The following is a 23,921-nucleotide window of genomic DNA, read 5'->3' as shown; positions in this document are numbered from 1 at the left end:
TAATCCCAAATTTTTCAAAACTCAGAGAATCTTGTTGGGGACCGTCTGCTGAAGCTCTCTTGAGAGTCCTTGTACATGTACAAGAATGAGAAATGTGAGGAGCCCAATATCTTATTACATAACAATCCACAGAAAGTTCTTAGGCCGTTATCTTTTTTATTCCAACACTAGCAGAAGTGTAAAGAGAGGGAAAAACCTCTCTATCCAGGCCACCTTCCCAGTGCTATGAATGTGAGCAGGTAAATCCTACTCTCTCCCTCCAACCCCCTCCACTGATGGAGGCTGTGATTATATAAAATAATGCTTTCTCCACTTCACTTTGGTGCTGCTGATCATTTGAGCTTCCAACACAAATCCTGATTTACAAACTCACTGCCTTCTTGGGCTCCAGAGGGAAACAGTAGATCCGGGGCTGTGTCCAGCAGCCAGAGGGAAATGTTTGTTCTGCTGCTGCTCCCTGTTGCCGGCTCGAGGAAGCATCAGATAAAAATGTCTCTGATGCAGCTCCATGTACAGTACAAAATACCAGTCTCACAAGCTGGAGGAGGAGTAACAGCCCCAAAATAAAGAGTTTAGTCACCATTTCAGAGCTCAGTATCCAATGGAAAAAAATTGTGTTTGTATACAGGAAAAAAAAAGAAAAAGAGAGGTTTCTGTGCATCTCCCCCACTCCTCCTGAATGCACATTCCTTGTTTTGTGTTCCACACACCTCAGGTCCTCACTATTCATTTCACACATGACTCCCACATATTCTGTGTAGATGGAAATAAATATCCATTTGTTAACGCAAAGGAGATCCATTTTGGGATACATGGAGGTGTGAAAGTCAGAAACAAGGTCGAAAACTCCATCCAGGTCTTTTGAAAATCATAATAATGATCACAGAATCACAGAATCATCAAGAGCCCTTCAGGATCACCCAGTGCCACCCCAGCAGCACCAGCAGCACCCCAAAGCCTGTCCCCAAGGGCCACATCCAGACTCCTCCTGAGCACTCCCAGAGACAGTGACTCCAGCACTCCCTGGGCAGCTCATCCCAAGGCCTCACCACTCTTCCAGGGAAATTGTTTTTTATAATCTCCAACCTGAGCCTCCCCTGGTGCCATTTGAGGCCATTTCCTCTCCTCCTTTCCCTTGGGACACGGCAGAAGAGAGCAACCCCGCCTCACTCCAACTTCCCAAAGGGACAATCCTGCTATAAACTGGAAGGTTTCCCACTTTTCTCCACACAGGCTGTGTCCAGGTAACTCTCAGCCACACTGACCCTTCCACTATTGATATTGCAAAGGACTTATTTTCTAAAGCTTCTCCTTTAACATGACTCCAGGTGTGCCTGAAAGTTACACTGTGACAGAGACTATGAGGAAATTTAACAGAAAATGGTTTATTTGCTGAACATAATATTCTAGCTTAAAATCTGTATATTTTCATCAAACTAGGTAAATATTTTTCAACTAAACAGCACCTTTTCTAAGGAGGAAAATATGGGTATTATATAGTGAAATAGTGTTACATTGGCGGGTTAGATTAATAAAGAAATTCAGGTGATATTCCCAAGAGAGTCAGTGAGAGTAAAGACCGTTCCTACCTCTCCTTCACCCTTCCTCACTCCTGTCAAGTAAAAAAGACAGCCCAAGTTCAATTCCTCTCTTTGCTTTACTCCAAAGGTGAAACAAAGGTTTCTCACTCCAAGTCTGTCTTGCATAAAAAGGGGAACATGTTTTATACACGGACTTTGCTCCTCCCTTTGTCATTTTTTCTGAGCCCTGGGCTATAAACCCCAACAGTTATTATTTATAGGCAGTAGAATTTGTTGGATCTTATTTTTAATAGCCAGAGATCATGAAAAAAAATCCCATCTGCATCCATCTGAGGACATTTTCCATTTTTCTGCTCAAGCACTGATCTGAAAGCCAGTTGTTTACAAAACCATGGTGTGAGGCAAATTAGGATGTCTGAAAAGAACTGATCAGAATGCTCTGATAGAACTGCTGGGAAATTTTGATTTTTGCCAATAAGTTCTTTGTGTCCATCTTGTTCGTTGCTGGCTAATTACCACCTTTGCAGACAATCTACATGGTTAGATCTCCTTGGAAACTAGCAAGGCTAGGAAAAAAATAAATGTAAGACTCTATATTTGAACTCAGAAATTGTTTTTTTAGCACAGAATTAGGGCCAAATCATCTCTGGTGCCAACTGATCACAGTATTTACATGAACAACATTCTCTCAGAAGAGAGGCAAAATATCTTTCTTAGCTTCTGTCCACTCCTTATGGACCCCCTGTGAGCCTCAGAGAATGTGTCCATGGCTTCAAAAAGAGAAATGTGTGTATTGGACAGCGGGAAAAATATAAAAAAATGTAAAAAGTGCTCTCCCATGCCCTGACAGGGGAGCACATGAGCCTGGGGGTCTATTTCCCACTTATTCCTGTGTAACTTGGCATTAGAGCCCTTGGAGGGTCTAACCCTGTCTATTCAAAGACCTTTTCTATGCTTTAAGCCAAATGAGGTCAGGGTTAGATTGGATATTAGGATTAAATTGTTCCCTGGGAGGGTGGGCAGGCCCTGGCACAGGGTGCCCAGAGCAGCTGGGGCTGCCCCTGGATCCCTGGCAGTGCCCAAGGCCAGGCTGGACATTGGGGCTTGGAGCAGCCTGGCACAGTGGGAGGTGTCCCTGCCCATGGCAGGGGTGGCACTGGATGATATTTAAGGTCCCTTCCAACCCAGGCCATTCTGGGATTCAGTGGGTTTGCCAAACTTCTAGATTCCCTGATATTGTCCAAATCCACATCCTCCCAGGGGCAACAAGCTTTGGAAGCCACGACCTGCTGTTAAAGGAAAACTTACTTATTTTAAAACCAAAAAAATTCAGCTGTTTTAAAACCTAATTCGTTGTGTGAGATCCATGGGGTTTTCCACTCTCCACCCATGTCAACCCTTTTGGCCTTCACCCTCTTTAGGCTGAATATTCCAGGCTTTCCTTAGCATCTGTTTGATGGCCTGTTCCACTAGACTGGGTTGCTCCAAGCTCCATCCAACCTGGCCTGGAAAACTTCATCCTGGACAAAGAGAAGGAAGTTACAGCTCAAAGTTTTGCCACCAGATTTAAAAGGAATTAAACACAAATACTCTGGGTAACACCATACAATCTATCTCACCCTATGAACAAACTCACACAAGGCTGGATCCTGCAAATTCTGTCCTGTCACCCCTCAAGTACAAATACAGTCCCTTCTCTCTGTTGCTGTAGTGCCTCCTTCCTTCCTCCTTCCTCCTTCATTTTTCCTTCCTCCTTCCTTCTTCCTTTTTCCTTCCTCCTTCTTCCTTCTTCCTTCTTCCTTCTTCCTTCTTCCTTCTTCCTTCTTCCTTCCTCCTTCCTCCTTCCTCACCAACTGCTTCTCTTCACTTTCTCTTTCTCCCTGCTAAAACACACACATGCCAATCCCAAATATTTCGCTCAGCCCACCATTCCCCTACATCTTGGACATTCCAACATCCTCATTTCTTTCCCACACATCCATGGCCTCTGATGCTTCAATGCACACCAGGATAGCACAACTAGACCTCCAGGGAAGGCCCTTTAAAGCTTTTGCCATGTCACTAAAAATCACACCAGGTGCCCTTCTGCCATGGAACATGGTCTCATCTAGAAGACCTCACTTGCAACTTGTCCATATTGAGAAAGTCTGAGTGTCTACAAAGCTGCCAGTCCCACCTTCACACCAGTCAGGTGGGCTCTCATGGTGCTTGGGCACCAGAGAGGGCAGAAAACCCCATCAGTCCCTTCAGGTGGAACGTCAGGAGGAATTTCTTCCTCGAAAGGGTGGTCAGGCCTTGGCAGGGGCTGCCCAGGGAGGTTTGGAGTGCCCATCCCTGGAGGTGTCCCAGGAAGGGCTGGAGGTGGCACTCAGTGCTCTGGGCTGGGGACAAGGTGGGCATCGGGCACAGCTGGGACTTGATGTCCTTGGAAGTCTTTTCCAGCCTCAGAGATTCTGGGATTCTGTGATCATTCCTGGCAAAGCATTTCCCTTGTGCCACTGGCCTCCACCTCATGGATGGGCCTTTGGGTTATCAAAAAATGGTCTAGTGAGTAATCTTTAAAAAGAAGAAAACCAGAAACCTTCCCAACACACAGGCTAATTTGTTTGCAAATGTTCAAACCTTATTTCATGCACTGAAAGCTGCTCTGAAGCAGCCAATGTCTATTTTTACCACCTGAGTTCTCCATTTAATTTTGGGTTTGGATGCACAAGAAGCGTGTTCTCGTTACCAGTCGATTCATTTATCAAAAGCTGCCCTCCGTGGGCTCAATACTTTTGTTTACTGTTTTCTCATTGAAAGGTCAGCTCCTTTACCAACTACTTCTTTAAGTGAGTCTGTACCTGTCTAAGAAAGACACGAAATTCACATTTTAGTGCAGCACTAATTCCTTGTCTCACGTAGCAGCTCTAACAAGACCAATCTGTATTTCTGCTGTCCATGGCCACATCCCTGAAAGGCAGATCCCTCATTTCACTTTCCCCACATCTCAGCAGAGATGGAAAAAGCAGAAACTCCCCTTTTTCTCTCAAGATCTGAAGGCTACGAAAGCTTTGAATTATTTGTGCTGCTGCTGAGCTTTGCCAGCTCCAGTAAGGGTGGATGGGCTTTACAGGCTGAATGTACCATCAAAAATCTCAGTTCTTTAAAAAAAATAACACCAGTGCAGCCTGTTCTGGTGAGATCCATCCACAGAAATAAAACATAATTCCACAATATCACTTCATTTTTATGTTAAACTCTCCATTCAGCCACCCAGAATCAAAGGCCATCAAGACTCCCTCAGATAGATGCAAGAAATTGGATGTTGCAATCTGGGATAACGGGAGAGTCCAGCACTGCCAAGTCTTTCTACTTTTTCCAAAAGGTTTCAGTTAGCCCTCAAAGGACCTTATTTTTAGAGAGGAAACTGGTGACTCGTGCATGGAAAAATCCTGGGGAATGATGGATTATTTTTAGCCAGATTAGAAAAACCTACAGGAAAAATCAAGGGCAATCAAAAAGTCTTTTATACTTTTTAGCAAAGTAAGAAAAACAAGCAGAAAATCCCTACTTCACCCAAAATAGGGATTACAGAGTTTTTCATATAATCCCTCCATTCTGAGTTTATTTAGTCCTTCTGAACAACTTTGTTTCCTGAAGTTGGGTAAAATATTACTGTGAAAAAGAAGTGCAAATCTGAATTATGAAACTGTTGTTAAAAGCACCAAAACTTCAGCATTTTGCACCCAAAATAGCACCTTTTTGAAAGCCTGACATTCAATGTATTTTCCCTTATAAAATATTTTGGAAAATGCTGTTGGTCAAATCAAATTCAATTTACAAAAAATGTTTCCTTGCTTCTAATTCTTTTTTTTTCTCTGCTTATATCCGTATAGAAAAAGATAATGGCAATTAGAGCAATTATAGCAATTTCACAGCAACTCCTTTGAGATTTTTTCAAACAAATTTATAGACCTATTTACTTTATTATGTAGCTTAAGTGAACTAGCACAGTAAATGGTAATTCAGACACCACTGAATTGCTTATTTCAAGACAAAATGTTGCTATTTGTTAGCATGGAAAGATTTTTTTTTTTTTTTTTTTTTTTTTTTTGGTGGTTTTAACTTCTATTTCTACTCTTGTTGGGGCTGACATAGTCCCTGCCTGAATACATCTTTGAACAACTTCTTATGTGTAAAATGGGTATAAAATCCTGTGGAGCTGATGCTCATTGCAGAAAAAATATGAGGTTTTTCATTCAGATTAAACAAAAGTAAGCAAAAATCTGGATTGAAACCAAACATATGTTTACTCAACCTTTTACTTAAAAATAAAAAGCACGAGTTGAGCCAGCTTTATTTTCTTGCACTTCAATTGTTTTGTGGACAAACCCCCAAAGTCTGACCTAAACTGAGCTGTTGTTGAAGGTGGAAGCCCCTGTATGGAAAATGAGGATCAGGCAGATGCAGCCTGGAAAATCCAAGCACACAAAGCAGGAGCAGGGGTTTCTCCTTTTGAAGAGACTTCACAGGGACATGGAGTGGAATAGTGAGTTGAAAAAATATTTGACTGGAGCTTTGGGAGCAGCAGCATTTATGGAAACAAAAGAAACATTTCTTGTAGCTCGCTCTTGTAGAGATGGATTTCTTGGCATCCAACGGTGTGGTTAACTCAGCCTGTTTTCATGACTTTGGTAGGAATTTAGTATTTCTGAGGGCTCCAAAATCTCACTGAAGATCTGAAAGAGATCTAAAAGCCTAAATACCAACCACAGTTTCAAAAGTGATTCAGAGGAGGCCAGACAGGGTGATGGATAAGGCTCATTTCCTTAGGAAACATTGCTAAAGTACCATTCTGAACTTACCGGTTCCAGGTTATCAAAACACCACAGCCTGAAACAAAACATTGACTCAGCTGAAATTAAGGAGGTTTTAAAAAATTTCTTTTTTCTAGATACCACTTCCAGCCTGATTTCTCAGTTTGGTTTTTTTTTTTTTCCTTCAGTCTATAAACTGCACAAAAGGGGAAATCATCAGCAAGAAACAAGGTCTTTGTATTTCACTGTGACTTTTTTTGGCAGGGAAAAGGGATGAAGGCAGTGATGGCCTAATTATTTAGCTTAAAGAAAGCAGCCAAAATCCCAGTATCACCTGCAAAAATGGTTAAGGAGCAGCATGGAAAGAACATGAGAGCTGTTGAGATAAACTCATTTTAAGAGGGGTAATTGCCTGGCCCCTGAGATATTATTTGAGGCAACATTTGGATGGCAGAGTTTGGGTTTGTATCTTAGGCCAAATGAGCCAACACTTAACCAGCAGAAATCTGTGCACATCCACCAAGTCACCACCAAGAGGGACGGCAGCAGCCACAGAAATGTTGTTTCCCTGGCATCCATGTGAAACATTTCAGTAGTTTTTCTCCTCAAGTGCATAAAAATTAAAATCCTGCATGATTTTTGTAAAGGAGGAGCAGGAAATAGAAGCTCACCTGAAATAGAGGCAAAAGCCATCAAAATCCTCCTTTGACTGCAGGGAAGTTGTCAAGAAAGAAATCTCCATTACCAGATTAAAAAAAATAATTATAATTTCTGCCTGTTTCAATTTTTCCAGTCTTTTCAACCCCTTCTTTAGCTTTGTGCAACAGTAATAGCAGCAAGAAAACCAATATGCTTGGGCAACATCTGTGACCTGGGGGCAGCAAGTTTGGATGGAAACTGAGTGAGGAAAAGAAAATCATTTCAGGAGGGAAGTTTCTGGCATTTTTTCATTTTTCTTTCAAGAATTGGAAGGCAGGAGGAATCACATATCTGTGCTTCAAAGTCATTCTGTCCCCTGTAGTTCATAATTTTTGGGGAAAAAAACCCAGAGCAATTGACAGTTCTTCATAACCCAAACACATCTCTTTACCAGTGGGATTTGCGCTGTTCTCCCAAAATTTTGCTGCCCAAGGAAGCTGAAAAATCAGTGTCAAAGTACAGTCAGGAGTGTGTAAATATTTGCTTTGCACTGTAGCAAACCCACACCCGACCCAGGGTGCCAATGCCAGAGCTTTCCCCAGCCAGTGACCACCCTGACCTCGGGAAAGGTAATTCAGTGCAGACAATGTTTTGCAGAGCAAAAGTGAACACTCTCAAAGTCATCTGGGATCCTCTCAGCTTAAATTGATCAGATCCAAGCTCTCTACCATCATATGAAGTCTTCTGCTCCTGGTAGGAAAGTGCTAGAAGCTCTTGGCCTTGGTCTGCAGCCTTAGACCATTGCATAAGTTATGGGTTTCACTCGACTGCTTCAGCATCTTGATTGAATCAAGTCCTTCCTTCTGACCAAAAATATTCCTCTCCATCATTCCTCTGCCTTATATTTATGAGAGTTCATTGATCAAAGCAAAGAAGCTGTCAGAGTGTGTTGTGCAGCAGTCAAGGTGGTTCCAGCACCTGCCCAAGGAGCTCTATGAATATTCAGGCACAAGGCTGCCTCAAGGTTGTTCAGCAATGCAGGAAAATACTGAATTTGGCTATGCCAAGGATGAAGATTCAAGTGAAAACACCCTGACTTCAGGGAGGGGAGGGAAAAAAGGACAGGAACTGAGTTGGGATAGGAAACAGCAAGGAGAGAGGGGCTGCCTTTTCCTGCCAACGTGAAAATTGGTGACAACAGCTCTTCTGAGAGAGTGCATTTCTCTCCTCTCTCATGAGCTAACTGGACAGACAGACTTTGACAAGCTGCCTGCCTTGATTTCCAAGCTTTTCCCGTGCTGGAACATGCACCAGCCCCACCAGCAAGCTGACTCCATCTCCAATGTTAAATAAAACCAGGAATTGTTCTGCAGCCTTGAGACCAAGCAGTACAGGATGCCCTGCTGCAGAGCACCTGGCCCTGAGTCTTGTGGGGACTTTCTCTTGGGTTTAGGGCATAACTTGTTTATTAATAGTGACCTTTTTCCTCTTCAATTTCTCTGGAACAAGGTGAGGTCTGTGTTGCAGACCAGGGGTTTGTGTTGCTTTAAGCAGGGGTGAGATGGGAGCCTGTGGAGGTGTCTGAGGGAGCAAAGGTGGAATGGTGTTGGCAGATAAGAGTGAAAAAAGCCAAATCCCATTCAGTCTCATCCATGCTGCTGAATGGGAGCACATCCTGTCTCCCAAACCCTTCCCAGGTATTTTCTCAGAGCACTAATTGGGCCAAAGCCAAAACAATCAGTTTGCTAAATTAGCAGTGCAATCACCACTGGACAGGGCAGCCAAACTCCTATTTACGCTTCCAGAGCAACCAGGAGAACACCCCAGGTATCAGAGATATCACAAGTGCAGAATTAAATGAGTCAGGCTTATCCATATGAAATATTTGGGTCAGAATTATCTACACAAAATAGCTCAGCTGATCAGCTCATTTTTGTTCCCAGAGTTTTCATCTGGGAAAATTTTAATGGGGAAAAAATCTGCAGAATCTTGTCTCACAAAAGTTGGGAATACTCTTTTTCCATGTAATCAGTAAAGAGAATACATGGAGGAATCAGCATTTAACCAGCCCTCAACTTCTCTGGAAGGCTGAGCTCAGATTTGAAAAAGAAGCTGAAGAGAAGATGAAGTCCTCCTTTCTCAGAGGTGCAGGGGGAAGAACAAAGAGCAATGGACACAAGATGCAGGGAAGGGAATTCCAACAGGATGCAAACAAAGCAAAAAGAAGTCCTCAATGTGAGAGAGAACGTGCTGAGACAGGGCCCAGAGAGGCTGTGGACACTCCCAACCTCGACCCAGAGCAGAGTAACCCAATTTTCAGAGAATCAGAATCCCTGAGGTTGGAAAAGGCCTCCAAGAAATCCCAGCTGTGCCCGATGCCCACCTTGTCCCCAGCCCAGAGCACTGAGTGCCACATCCAGGCCTTCCTTGGACACCTCCAGGGATGGGAACTCCAAACCTCCCTGGGCACTCCATGGAAGTTGGTTCTGTGTTGAGCAGCGCATTGAAACCTTTAGAGGTTCCTTGCAACCCAGAATATTCACTGATTTAAGCAGATTTTGAATTAATTGATTGATTATTTTTAGCAATTAAAGCATATAAACACAGTTTAAAGCTGGTAACAATAAGGTCAATACAGGTCTTTCATGCTTTCTCCTTTTCCTGGTACACCCCACAGAGAAGAAAAGCTTGGTTCTTAGTAAACCTCTGAAGAAATAGTGCAATAGTACAAAAATTTTGGTATCTGGACATGTGATAGCAACTGGCAGGAATAACTGGGGTTGAGTAACTGGAAAAAGAAGTCTCAGGGGTCACATCAGACAAGGACACCTTGCAGCAAGTCAGGGAACACGTCTGACTTAGAGGCACCAGGAGGCAAATGTGTGGCCAGGATTTGCAGCTGCTGAGGCCTGTCAGCACCATGCTCAGTGATCCCTGTTATCCCTCTGGCAGCACCTGGCACTCGTTTGGCACATGGAAATACCAGAGAAGAGCCCAGCTCTGGTGTTGCTGGGTGGCACCGTTCAGGTTGGGACACCTGGGCTGTCTCTGCTGCTGCCCTTGCTGCCTTGCTGGCAGCAGCACTGACAATATTGAGCGTTTTTCAAGTGTAAAAAAGGCTTTTTCTCTGCTTTGTCACCTTCTCAGATGAAACAGGGCTCTAAGGTTGTGGATAGGACAAGGACATTACGGAATCATGGAATCACAGAATGGTTTGGGTTGGTAGGGGCCTTAAAGATCATCCAGTTCCATGGGCAGGGAACCTTCCCCTAGACCAGGTTGCTCCAAACCCTGTCCAACCTGGCCCTGGACACAGAAATACCTGCTCTGAAGCTCCAGCTTAAGCTTTTCTGGGAGCCAAAGACCTGGTAAAAGACTAATCAGACAGGAAATGTCTCCTTATTCCAGAGATCTGTGTTCAGTGCCAGGCAGTAGAGATGGCTCTGAATAAACACTGACTCCAAGAGCTCAGACTTCAGGTAGCAAACAAGTTTCATCATCCAGTTTGGGACCCACAGCCTCAGGAAAGGCTGAAGATGTTTATAATGAACTGTGTCTGCACATCTTTGCAGGTTCACAACGTGCAGCCTTTTTACATTGCCCCATAAATGTTGCCAAGCCAGGGCTGTTTGGCTTCCCCGTGATTCAAATGAAGATAAATTTAGCAAAGCAGATGTAAAAACAGCATTCTGGAGCCTTCAGTGGTAAATTCTGCAATGAAGTTGGTTAGAATCCAAGACAAAAACTACAAGGTCAAATGACTACCAAAAATGGAGTCGTGTTTTTCAATTTCAGTTACCAGCTTCATTTTCCACCCTCCACAATAAAAGGGCCAAGAATCAGAAGTGAATGGAAATGTTTGTGCTGCAGAGACACAAAGTGTTACTCAGACTGATTTCTTGCAGCTGTACAGGCTTAAAAGAAATGAAAATAGTAGAACATTATTTTTATCAAGTGGGATTGGAAGGCAGTGATGAAGCAGGTAATGTGAAAAAACAAAGTATCATCTCTACAGTCTCTTTTCTAATCATAAATATATCTCATCTCGTGTCCTTTTTAGTGAAAGCTGCTGCTGAAATAAACCTCAGTCACACGCATGCTCCCTCTGAAATTAGATTTATGATTCCATGGGTGCAAAGAAGTAATTTGGGTCCTGAAGAGATTTGCCAAGTCAGTGTTTATTGAGCACTCCAACCTCTCAAAGCGAGGCCTAGCAATGCTTCCAGCTGAGTGAATAGACAATCTTGCATTGATTTCAACAGTGCAGGACCAGATCCTAATTCCTTTCTTTTTCAGGAAAAAGGATCTGTGTTCTGTGATAATGACTGCTTACAGTTGCTAGCTGATCATAAAAGGCTCCACTTTTTTCTCTAAACAAGACTCTTTCTCCTCATATCTGGAGTGATGATGGCTCCTTGCAGTGTGGATTATCTGGCTGGGCTCATCCCACAGACAAATCCCCCTCTATTCCCAGAATTCCTGTGTTCCTGTGCCCCTCTGTGCCCATCACAAACGAGATTTTGCAGAGCTCTGAAACAAAAACCAGCCACAGATGAGGCAAAGCATTCCAAAATCTCTGCTTCCCTTCTCTGACTTCTTCCATTGCCAGCAAGAGGAGAAACAGAATTACCTGGATTTAGGGTGTTGAAGGCTACAAGAAATTCCTTGTGCTGTGCAAAGCCCAACAACCCCACAGAGGGAACCCAAACAGCCACCAGGTACTGCCAAATACTCCACAGCTGGATGCAGTGCCAGGGAGGTTTGGGAGCACAGCAAACGAGAGCTGAAACACTCAAGGCTTCCCAAAAGTCAAACTTGGACCTTAGAGATGCAAACACCTGCTTCACTTAAAAGTGGCCCTCATCCCAGCAGGAAGTGGGGAATGCAGACAGGAATGGCAGTGTCTGCTCAACACATCTGTCTACATGCAGCAAAGCCCATGAGAGCGATTTTTAGATTGTAAATGATTTTGGAAATCAGGGCATTTTCAATGAATCTGCACACAAAGTGTTCACAACTGTGTTACGAGAGTTAAAATCACTAAATTACAGTGGAACATCCACAGAACTTTCTGAGTCAGCTTCTGTTACAGAAAGGTCAGTTATAATTTGCAATATTCTTTGTTGAAACTCCTCATTATTTTACAGATCATACACAACCAAAATAGGCTTCCAGTACTTAAATTGGACAAGCAGGCCCTTTACATTCCTCCTTTTGCTTTGCATTTGCACAGCAGCACAACAAGATCTACAAAATACACCAAAAATCACATTTTTGATGAAAAAATGATTGCTTAAGGGTTATATTGATGTGTTACATTCACAGCCTCAAAGAGAGAGAGCATGTCCTGCACAGCTCTTTTGTTGTTGACACTGGTTTTGTGTTGTTCTACAGGCTCTAAATAAAAATATGTGCATGGAAGAATGGGATTGTGCCTTTCCAGTGCTGCTTTGGAGTAGACAAGAACATGATAACAACATTTGCTGCAATTTTACTGGAAAATAAAATGTTCTGAGCACTGGCACACAACCCCCTGCAGGGTGAAATTTCTAGAAAAGCCCTTGGCATGGTTTGGACCAGTGCAGAACTGAGGACACACAATTCCTGGCTCCATTTCAGGACACAGATTATTCCTGTTTGGCAGATTGTATGACACTAACCTGCCTGGAAAACAATTGGAGTTCAATAATCCAAGTGTGGGCTGCACCCTCCTTACCCTCCACGCTAAATAATAGGCCTGGGCACACTTAATTTGCTAAATTGGCCACAGCCAGGACACAAGTGAACTATTCAGGGACTTATTTAGGAGAACTCCTTGTCATTTGCTGGGAAATTAAACAAATCACTGAAATCTCCTATGTCTTGTAGGTTTTGCCTAAGAGAGTAACCAAAGCAGATCCTTTGAATAGAATCCCTTAAATTGGCTCGTTACCTGGCTGTTGTGTTCAAACAAACATAATGTTTACTGGGAGAGGAGGAAGAGTTCAGAAACACCTTTTTTTCTCTTTTTCAGTGCAGATTAATAATATGTATATATTTTTGTCAGGAAGAAAAGCAGAGAGAGCAAAAATAGCTCTCAAGTGAGGCTGCTGCTACTCACTCCCCTGTTCCTGGATCCATGACAGCCATTATGTAACCAATAGGAAAATTGGATGGAATAAACAGCAGAAGTTAATTGGGTTGATACCAAGTAAAAATATAATTAGTTAAAGTATTTTGTGGCAAAGGCACTGACAGTATGTGGCTGTGCCTCAGCCTCAGTGGTGAACAGGGATCCTGCCATGTGTTTAAAACTTATTCATCAAGCATTTCCATGGAAACACACAGATGCATAATCTTTGGATCACTTATTGAGTCTTTCATTAGTAAATTTGCAGATGACACTAAGCTGGGAGCTTGTGTCGATCTATTGGAAGGAAGGAGGGCTCTGCAGAGAGACTTGGATCGATTGGATGGATGGGCAGAGTCCAACAGGATGAAGTTTAATAGGTCCAGGTGCCGAGTTCTGCATTTTGGCCACAAAAATCCCCAACAACGTTACAAGCTGGGGACGGTGTGGCTGGACAGTGTCCGGGCGGAAAGGGACCTGGGGGTGCTGGTCAACAGCGACTGAACATGAGCCAGCAGTGTGCCCAGGTGGCCAAGAAGACCAATGGCATCCTGGCCTGCATTAGGAACTGTGTGGCCAGCAGGAGCAGGGAGGTCATTCTTCCCCTTGACTGGGCAGTGGTGAGGCCACCCCTCGAGTGCTGTGTCCAGTTCTGGGCCCCTCAGTTCAGGAAGATGATGAGATGCTTGAGTGTGTCCAGAGGAGGGCAACAAGGTTGGTGAGGGGCTTGGAACACAAGCCCTGTGAGGAACAATTGAGGGAACTGGGATTGTTTAGCCTGGAGAAAAGGAGACTCAGAGGTGACCTCATCGCTCTCTACAACTCCCTGAAAGGAGGCTGCAGACAGGAGGGGGTTGGTCCTTCCACCAGGCAGCAACTGACAGAACAAGAGGACACTGTCTCAGCTGCGTCAAGGAAAGTAGAGGTTGGATGTTAGGAAAAAGTTGTTCACAGAAAGAATGATAAAGTACTGGAATGGTCTACCCAGGGAGGTGGTAGAGTCACCATCTCTGGATGTGTTTAAAAACAGACTGGGCATGGCACTTGGTGCCATAGTCTAGTTGAGGTGTTAGGGCATGGGTTGGACTCGAAGGTCTTGGAGGTCTCTTCCAACCTCGTATTTCTGTGTGATATATATCTGTGTGTGATATTTCAGGAATTGCTGCTCCCAAGGTTCACTCTGGAGTGAGAACTCAGTCCAGGAGAGGGTAACAAACTATGATTCTGATCTAGAAACCTCTCCACAAAGAAATTCATTCATAGCAGGATTGGGTGAGGGAAAGAAGGAAAGGGCATCTTGCAAAAAAAAAGAGAAAAAGACAAAAAACTTGACCTTAATTTTTCCTCTAAGAGACTGAGAGTTGAGAAATGACAGCACTGGGAAGAGCCTGGAGAGTTTATAAACAGCCAGATGCCCCCAGGAAGATGGAAATGTCTGTAAGAGTGTCAAATAAATGCTGTAATGGGAGAGACTTTGGTTAAACACTGGGTTTGGTTGTCCAAAGCTGCCCCCTTACAAAGCCAGATGAGAATTAGCTCAACTACAACCTCTCCAGGTTAAGAAAAACCCTTCGAATTTGGAAGTGTCACATCCTGATCCCACTTACTGTGACAGCAGCTCCTGGCTCCTACAGAACCTATGGACACTTGACAAAATGTGGCCCTTCCCTCGTGGTGTGAGAGACAGGTCAGGCTGGTTGTGATGCACAAACCCACACAAAGCGTTTGGAAAGCATCAGTAAAACTTTGCTGTGTGAATAAAAGGTGCTTTGCTGCTCAAAGTACTTCCACAGGAGATAAACTCTGCATGCAAAGCAGGAGCCGTGTGGTGGGAGGGCAGCCCTGGATGTCCCTTCACGTTCCTCCTGCTGCCAGGAATAAAATCAGCACCTGGGTCCCCTCCCAGGATAATTTCTGGTAAGAGATGCTCAGACAGGGAGGTTTGGGATGTGGTTCCCTTCAACAGCAGGGCCAGGAGGAAGGAATATTCTCAAAACCAACAGGACTCTTCCACTCATGGTCTCTGGGTCCATGCCAGGCTCTGACTGGGAGGGGAAAGCAAATTATTCATAATGCCTGAAAGATAATGAACCCCATTATATCAGCATTAGTAGTTTAACATAAAGCCTCAAAAGCCAGAGCCTTCATAGGTTGTTCATAATTATTTGAGGATCCTGTTGCTGCAGTGATATGATAACTCCTGTGGACTGGAATTTCCTTAAGCACAACGGAGAGTTGAACATAAAGTGGGAAGCCTTAACTTCAAATTTTCTGGCTTTGGCTTCAGTCTGCCTCACAAGGGCCTTGCAATGCCTTTTGACTGTGTTTTGTCATGCATTACCCTGCATCAGGGATAATGCAAGCAGGCACAGTGTCACTGGCTGGGGGAGTTCCTTCAGAACTGAGGGCCTTGTGACACAGCTCCCAGAGCTGCCACTGCCATCAGCCCCGATAACGCTCTCCTGAGACAGAGCAGCAAACTGAAAAGGTGACACGGGATGGGGTGCACAGCCTTATAACGTGGCATTGCTCTCAGATTCTGTGCTACTGTAGGGCTTTGAGTCTTTCTTTGAAAGAGGAGCAGATCAGGAGGAGGGACAACCAGGCTACAACCCTTTTTTTCCCCCTGGGTATTTCGGTCGCCCCTAAAACTCTACAAGGGTCTGTGATCTTTCTCTACAGGGATGAACCTGCACATCTTGAAAAAGCTACAGGTGCTGTGAGACTCCACACAGGATCTGCTGCATAGCACACATTTCTAAGAGTGAAAAATGCTTCTAGAACCACACTGACCCACCAAGAGCAGCCCCTTGTGCAACCCTCTGTAAGGGACTGGTTCAACATCACAGCAGTGCTGCTCTTTAGGTGGGATATTGGGAAGAAATCCCTGGGAGGGTGGTGAAGCCCTAGCACAGGGTGCCCAGAGAAGCTGGGGCTGCCCCTGGATCCCTGGCAGTGCCCAAGGCCAGGCTGGACATTGGGGCTTGGAGCAGCCTGGGACAGTGGGAGGTGTCCCTGCCCATGGCAGGGGTGGCACTGGATGATTTTCCAGGTCCCTTCCCACCCAAACCAATCTGTGATTCTGTATGCAGAGTCAAGCACCTGGACAGACCCACCAAAAGACTTTTCCCTTTACAGTCTGGCAGAAGAATGACAGCAGTTAGCCAGAAGGGAAAGAATTAGGAATTCAAGAGCTGATATTCCTGCAGGAAGAAGTCCCAGAAAACAAAAGGATTTCGGTTAAAAACAACAATTACCCCAGACCTCACCATGTCCTCCATGCTAAAGACATTTGATTAAACCACTCTCCTCCTCAGTACACTCTTTTTTTTCTCTGGCACACAACCATAATGAAGCTATTTATCTCCAAAGGCTGGGAAACTTAAGAAAAAAAAGCCCAGATCATTAGAGGACAAGGTACACTTGAATTAAAGGCCACAGGCACAGTGAATTCAAATGAAATCTGAAGTACCATAGGTTTTGCGTTGCTGGGAGAAGGACACACAATTCCCTGTCTCATTATCAGCAAGACATTGATTTTCTGTGGAAGTGTGCATGAATTGCTCTTGATGGATATTACAACTGTCCTTCAACAAGAGGAAGATTGGTTCTTTCTAAAAACTATTGGCTTTTTTTTTATAAAAAACCTCCTTCTACTTATTTAATACTTTCCCCACAGCAATGCAATTGATGGAAAAGAATAACTCAACAATAGCTCATTTTCTCTGCTCACCCCCAAGTCAATCCATTCCCTCATTTATATCTTTTATCTCCATAAGATCTTTTTTGGTGCATAAAAAATTTCATTCATTGAACTCTAATAGGGGTGAGGGGGGGAAGGAATATCTGCTTAAACCCATCTTGCAGAATTTAAATAAGGTAGGATGTAGATAGGATGACCTGATAAGAAACGAGAGTTTGGTTTCATTTTATTTCTGTGTAGCAATAAAATGAGGGTGCCTGGAATCATTTGATTTTTGTGTTAGCAAAGAACAGGGATGATAATTTTATCGATTAACACAGGAAAAGGTTGTATATTGACTTAGAGGAATACTAAGAGGAATAATGACTTTTCCTTGTTTGTTTGTTTTCCATGGCAGCCAACGTCCTGGAAGAAGACTCAATGGAGCAGGACATCGAGAGCCCTGTCACTATCCATCAACCAAAGTTGCCCAAACAAGCTAGAGAGGATCTGCCAAAAAACATAAGCAAAGAATGTGCCAAGAGAAAAATCCAGAGGTACGTTCGGAAAGATGGGAAATGCAACGTCCACCACGGGAATGTCAGAGAGACTTACCGGTACTTGACTGACATCTTCACCACCCTGGTGGATCTCAAGTGGAGGTTCAACCTGCTGATCTTTGTCATGGTTTACACGGTGACCTGGCTCTTCTTCGGCATGATCTGGTGGCTCATTGCCTACATGCGAGGGGACATGGATCACATAGGGGACAGCACGTGGACCCCCTGCGTCAGCAACCTCAATGGGTTTGTCTCAGCCTTTTTATTCTCAATCGAGACCGAAACCACCATTGGGTACGGTTACCGGGTCATCACGGACAAGTGTCCCGAGGGAATTATCCTGCTTTTAGTGCAGTCTGTCCTAGGTTCTATCGTCAACGCCTTCATGGTTGGCTGCATGTTTGTGAAAATATCCCAACCCAAGAAGAGGGCAGAAACCTTGGTTTTTTCTACAAACGCAGTCATTTCCATGCGGGATGGAAAGCTGTGTCTGATGTTCCGAGTAGGAGACCTTAGGAATTCACACATTGTAGAGGCATCAATACGAGCCAAGTTGATCAAATCCAAACAGACAAAGGAGGGGGAATTTATACCACTCAACCAGACAGATATCAACGTAGGTTATTACACAGGGGATGATCGTCTCTTTTTGGTTTCACCACTGATCATCAGCCATGAGATTAACCAGCAGAGTCCTTTCTGGGAGATTTCCAAAGCCCAGTTGCCCAAAGAGGAGCTAGAAATTGTTGTAATCCTAGAAGGAATGGTGGAGGCAACAGGTAACATTTCTTATACTTTGTATAAGGTAAATGCTTTGATTTTAGCAAGGAAAATCAGTGGGTTTGCTTCGTTTTAAAGGAATCACTTCCACAGTTGTTACATTTGAAAAAGGCGTCCGTTCTCTGGTGAGCTTCAAAATTAAAAGCATGCCCGGTTTAATTGTCTGTTCCATCTTGCCTAACGGAATTAGTGTTGTTTCTGCTCTGTTTGGAAAATGGGATAGCATCTCTCATTTTCTAAATTTTTCACAGCATGTCACCCCGTTATTTGTCATTCTATTGCAGGAGCAGCTCAACCACAGGGACCTTGTGGGGTAAAATTGCTTAGGAAAAAGAAAAAAAAAAAAAAAAAATCAATGCAAAACTCTGTTTGTGATTAACGTGGAAGCACCACGGTCCTGCTGCTTCCAATCACCCCTGGGTATCTGCAGAACAACTGCCAGCCCTGTGGCATTCCAAGCCTCTTTGGATCCAGTAGGAAGTCATGATGTGTTCGGCTCTCTCTCTTTTTTTTGCATGCTTGTTTTGCTTGGTTTTTGTTTTAACTTGTAACATGGGGCTTGTTCCAGTTTAGCTCACAAAAGATCTTTGATTTTGTATTTCACTGGGGCCCCCACAGAAGCACACAGAACACTGGAAGCTGGGATGTGTAAACACGGAATGTTGTGTCACCGGAGTCTTGTGGAGATGCTGGGTGGTTGTTACCTGCAATTATGCAGCAGAACAGCAGAAATCACTTGGTGCAGAGAAAATAGTGCTTGAAATTCGCAGCAAATGCACCACTAAAATAATGTTTCTTTTTTGTATTAAAGCCAGAATTATAGGAGGGTACTTTTATCTGTGTTTTAGAAGCTGGAGGTGGTTTTTCCCTCTTAATAACAGCATCAATACCTGAAATAAGTAAATACAATCAACACAAGGGAATGGTGATTATGAAATGAAGATTTGATGTGCTTGGGGAGGAGAAAACACTGAATATAGAAATATAAGAATGAGATTTGCCATTTTTCCCCACGACTGCAGCAAAACCCAGGGAAGTTTGAGCACGTGGATTCCACAGCTCTGACAGAGGCACAACCTTTCCAACCCTGACTCATGTTTTGCAACTGGAGCCAGGAAATAAAGAGCAGTCTCTTACTAGAACATGTGTGTGTGTTTCACACATCTATTATGTGGTGTCAGAAGAAAACTGCATTTGTCACCATATAATAAACGTGTGAGACAAAAATGGAGCAGGGGGGAAAAAAAGAAAAAACTGAAAGGAACTTGGCAGGGAATTTGAAGTGGTAAGTGCAAGGCTTCCAAATTTTCCAGGAAGTAGGTGGTACTGAAGAGAAATCAAGATGAAGTGTTTAGAGCTCCTGATCTGTGCAGTAGGCACCGAGATTTCAAACATCTGCATCACCTTTGGGTGAGACAATGAGGAAATTGCTGTTTGTTCCCTGAAACCATCCTGAGGTCTCAGAATTGCAGCTGAAGGAACTTGACATCCCAGAGGGTGGGGAGTATTTTCAGGTTTGCTGAACACTGTGTTTCCCAGCAAAATGGTTGGCAGGTAGTAGAAGAATAAAAAATGTCTCACAAAACCACCTACAAGATCAAAAGACAATATTTGTGCAGTGCAGCAAATGTAGATTTGTTATCTTAAGTCTCAACACTCTCCATTTGTGACCCCCCCTTCCCTCACCTCATTTTCACCCCTGCACACCCCCAGGCTCTCCGGGGTGTCCTTTGCTGCTCTGGCTCTGACCACCTCTCCCACTCAGCCATCACCAGGCTTCACTGCAGCACAAAACCCCTCAGCCTGCTTGGGCTGGCAAAGTTGAAGATAAAAATCAAATCTGTCGTTATCTGTAACCTTTCCAGTCCATATTACGAGAGGAACTGAGTGCAGTGATTTGAAAACCCACAGAAGATATCCAGGATTAAAGAGTTTCCCCTGCACTGGATGGGTCCATTTCCCATTTTAAACTTCTCTGTTTGGGTAGAGTCTCCTGCTGAGTGAGATATGAGCAGAGGCCATCAGATAATGTCAGAATTACCAGCACAATTTCTAGAACATATTTGTGCAGAGGTAGCTGCTTGTACCGTCCTTTGACCACATGCATCGAGTGATTTTTGTTGAAGGCACAATCAGGCCAGACTTCTGCCAAAACGAGGAATTTTCACTCTTTTAATTTACAAATATTTACAAGTTGCATGCTGGCAAACACAGAAAGCCGATTTACGCTGTCAAATCTACACATTTCCTTCTTCCACCTGATGCAGAGTGAGAGCAGCAAAGTCCAACCCCTCATTCCTGCCAACAAAGTCATGGAATACAAAATTATTAAAGTTGAAGCCAGGAAACTGTGATGTCACCTATAGCAGTGTCCTCATTTAGTGTCGCTGCTGATGGATCCAAACCAAGTGAGCTCATCAGAAAAGCCACTCCTGAGTCTGACCAGGGGAAACAATCCTTTATCTATTTTCAGAGCTTCCCCACTCAGCTATACCTTCAATGAGAAATAAAATGGGAAGTGATAAGGGTAAACATTTGCTATTACTGTTGCTGATTATTGATATCATTCTGTTTAAATTTGACTGAACAGGTAAATACATTTATAATACTTTCCACCCTAAGTGCTCCAAAATCACATCTACCAATGAAACACAACTTTTTTATGGGTTGTCATGGGAAGTCAGCATGGTGTGTTAGGACAGGAAATTAAGAGCAATGCATTTTATTAAATGATGTTAAAATAATGAACCGAACTAAAATTCAGCAGAAAGTTCAAATCAAGGACCCCTTAATTCCCCATGGAAGCATTGCCATAACTTCCTGAGGTGCAAAAAGAAGTGGATGTGTCTTTACTAAGGCACATAACAAAATATTATCCCAGGGAGAATCCCTACCCCTTGGTTTTCCCATTCTTTCTACCATGAAGATCACTTTGAGGGCAGAATCTTCAGCAAGGCACTTTCCAAAAACATGAACTCAATCTGATTCCTTCATCCAGCATCATCAAACACTCAAAATAAGGCTGGTTTTTAAAAATATTTGTTACAGATCCTTTCAATATGCAATTCTCTTTATTTATTTACAACAGCATTCAAAAATATCCCTTTGGATTCAAAGGATAAAACTTTTGCAAAGATTTTTCTCTGTGCTTTTCCTGATGGTGGTGCACAGCTCTCAAGTGTCCAAAACCACCAATTTTGGGACAACACAATCATAGTGTAAAGCACATTAGGCTGCCGTGGAACCACTGAGGAGCTTTGAGGAATGGGGGGAAAAAATCCAACCAAGCTTCACTGCATTTGGAGGACACCTCTGGTATTTCCACATTTTGCAGCCCCCATTTCCCAGAGTTTTAAATTTAAAACAATCTACTAGAATTATTAGATAATAATTATTAGGAATGTTTTATGATCATTGAATCCTAGCCATAGGCTTAAAATTTTTAAGCCTTTTTCACCTGGTGAAATGCTATTTTTAAGGGAAGTCTTATCATCATAAGCAAAGTAAGTATTTTAAAAAATTAAGCAAGGCTTGCAAATGTGTAATTCTGATAAGGAAATAGACCCATGAGAAGAAATGGAAACCCTTTTAAATTTGGGATGCAAAGTGGGAAAGTCAGGTGTGGTACAATAGCAAGAGAAACTGAGAGAAAGAAACTGAGAGAGAGGAAGAGAGATGCAAAAAAAAAAAAGGAAAAAAAGGGTGAGAAAGAGGAAAATTGTGAACAAACCTTGTGAAGTTTTATCTGGCCAGTGGGGTGCACTCAGTGACACTCTGGCAATTCCCTCTGCCTAAAAATAAACATTTGAGCATTGAACAGCACCCAGGAAAGAAAATAATCTGCACATTTGTAGCTCTCAAAAAAACAAGCAACAAAGCCAGACAGAGAACTTCAGGTTCAGAGGGATAATTTTACAAATAAACTCAGACTGGGATGCATTTATAATTCTGACACACGGGCAGCTTTGAGAGCAGCATCTGCAGAAGGCTTTACAGATACAGGAACAACCACACTTGCCAGCTGTGGAAAATATGTGTGCAAAGCAATAAAATGTTCACAGGGATGGTTATTTATTCAGTAAACAATGCTATTGACCAGACAAACATTGTACAAAGCTGTTCCCCTCTTCACTACAGCCCCTTTGACTGACTGATTTATCGTGGGTTGGATTTCTCTGGGATGAATTGCCATATTTACCCCTTATCCTTGCCCAGTCCTAGCAAATATCTCCCTCTGATATGAATTTAAGCAGTTCCAATCCTTCAAAACCTCTCAGCAGACTTTGCTCGCTCTCCAAATAAACATTGCTGGGGTCAGAGTTTCTCACTTGAGTTTTCTACTGCTCTTCAGAGAAGAAATGCTTATCCTCTCCAACTGCTTCTTAAGGGGATGCAGGTGAAAGGAAGAAAAGCACCAGCATTTCTCCCACCTGAGTGTTTCTGCAAGACAAAGAGTGAAAGTGGATTTCATTGTGCTCCAGGGTGTGACCAAAGCACATTGACTGAAATGCAGTTTAAGCAGGGTCAGGAATAGGTGGCTAATGCTCCAAACTGGATCCTCTTCTTTTCAGGAATGATCAGAACACAAGGGCTCTCCAGTCTGCAGTTTTCCTTTCTATTTTAGGGGTTTTAACATCTCCTGGTGCTGGGTGCTAGACTTGGACAAGGTTTAACTTCTCACACATCCCCACTTCCCTGGAGTTGCCAGCAATTCCTTTCACTTCTATCCCATTTTAGTTTTACTGATTGTAACAAACAGTTTCATTGTTATTTACTCCAACACAGAAAATTAGGGGCATTAGCAGGAGTGGAGTTCTAAATGCCAGCAGGGAAAGGCATTCCTGTCTCATTGGGATGTTTCCTTCAGGAAGATTTCTCTACAGGTGGAAAAGATGAGTTTCATTGCTGAAGAGGACTGTAAGGCTTAAAGGAGGTAATTACAATTTCACAATAGTCAAAACTATGAGGAATAGCAAGAAATCAGGGAGCAACATTCATGGGAAATAAAAGAGAGATGCTGATTATGAGTATCTCAACTAAAATTTTGCTGTATCTCACTTTCAGGGAAAAGGGAGTACACATTTGCTTAACAGCTTTATTCTCTGGGTACTGCTGTACTTTGCAAAGCTGTTATGAATGTTTGGCAATGGCTTTTTGTCCATCTCTCACACCTTCCTCACCGATTAATTCCTCAGCTCTTCACAACTCCAGCTCCTCCCTCACCCCTAAATGTTCAAATATAATATTCAGATTCAAGCAGTAACTCATATTAAAAGGTAAGAGCCCTAAAAAACCATGGGTTTAAGGATTACCTAACAGATCAGATATTATTAAATAATTCTGTGCCGACCACATATCAGACTTGCACGAGAAGAGCTTAATTTTGCACATCCTGCCTTTGCAATCCCTGCTAGATCTCTCTGGGCATGGAAAAAGGGCAGGTTCCAGTTCTTTCCACAATCCCACAGACCTACATTGTGAACATTGTTCCTTCCTAAACCAGGGACAAGCAGAGTGAGGTGCCCCAAAATCCTGTCTTTGCTCATCAGTCCTGAGCCTACACACAACATTCCTGCAGGGCTCGTGATCTCCACGGCCAGAGGAATGACAGGATCCCAAAGTTTGCTTTAACACTGGCCCTGCTCCTGTTTTCCAAGCAGAAAGGCACAGTGGGAAGCTGGGCTGGCACTGTCTGCATTGACCAGCAGAGTCTTCCTAAAATCCTGTGGTTCCAGACTCCAGCACAGCATCAAGCAACAGTTTCCCAGCAGTTTTAGCCCAGAAAGAAGGCACTGCAGAGGTGTTCCTGCT

At 43.4% G+C, this 23,921-nt stretch overlaps 1 protein-coding gene across 2 annotated transcripts in view; it reads left to right on the top strand.

Moving 5' to 3' along the window:
- KCNJ6 (potassium voltage-gated channel subfamily J member 6) overlaps window positions 1–23,921 on the top strand; it is a 99,718-nt gene that overhangs the window by 48,719 nt on the left and 27,078 nt on the right. The window contains exons 1-2 of one of the 2 annotated variants that reach the window (XM_017736340.1): window positions 15,789–15,953; window positions 17,189–18,109. In XM_017736340.1, coding sequence (XP_017591829.1) covers window positions 17,212–18,109 — 898 coding nt within the window. In that variant the 5' untranslated portion in view covers window positions 15,789–15,953; window positions 17,189–17,211. Of the gene's footprint in view, window positions 1–15,788; window positions 15,954–17,188; window positions 18,110–23,921 lie in introns of those variants that run through there. The other variant, XM_008635292.2, reaches the window with a different exon arrangement.

The sequence above is a fragment of the Corvus brachyrhynchos genome, unplaced genomic scaffold (assembly GCF_000691975.1).
Source record: "Corvus brachyrhynchos isolate BGI_N302 unplaced genomic scaffold, ASM69197v1 scaffold434, whole genome shotgun sequence".
Classification (NCBI taxonomy): Eukaryota; Metazoa; Chordata; class Aves; order Passeriformes; family Corvidae; genus Corvus; species Corvus brachyrhynchos.
Note: the sequence above shows the minus strand (reverse complement) of the source record. Positions and strands in the feature narration are given on the sequence as shown.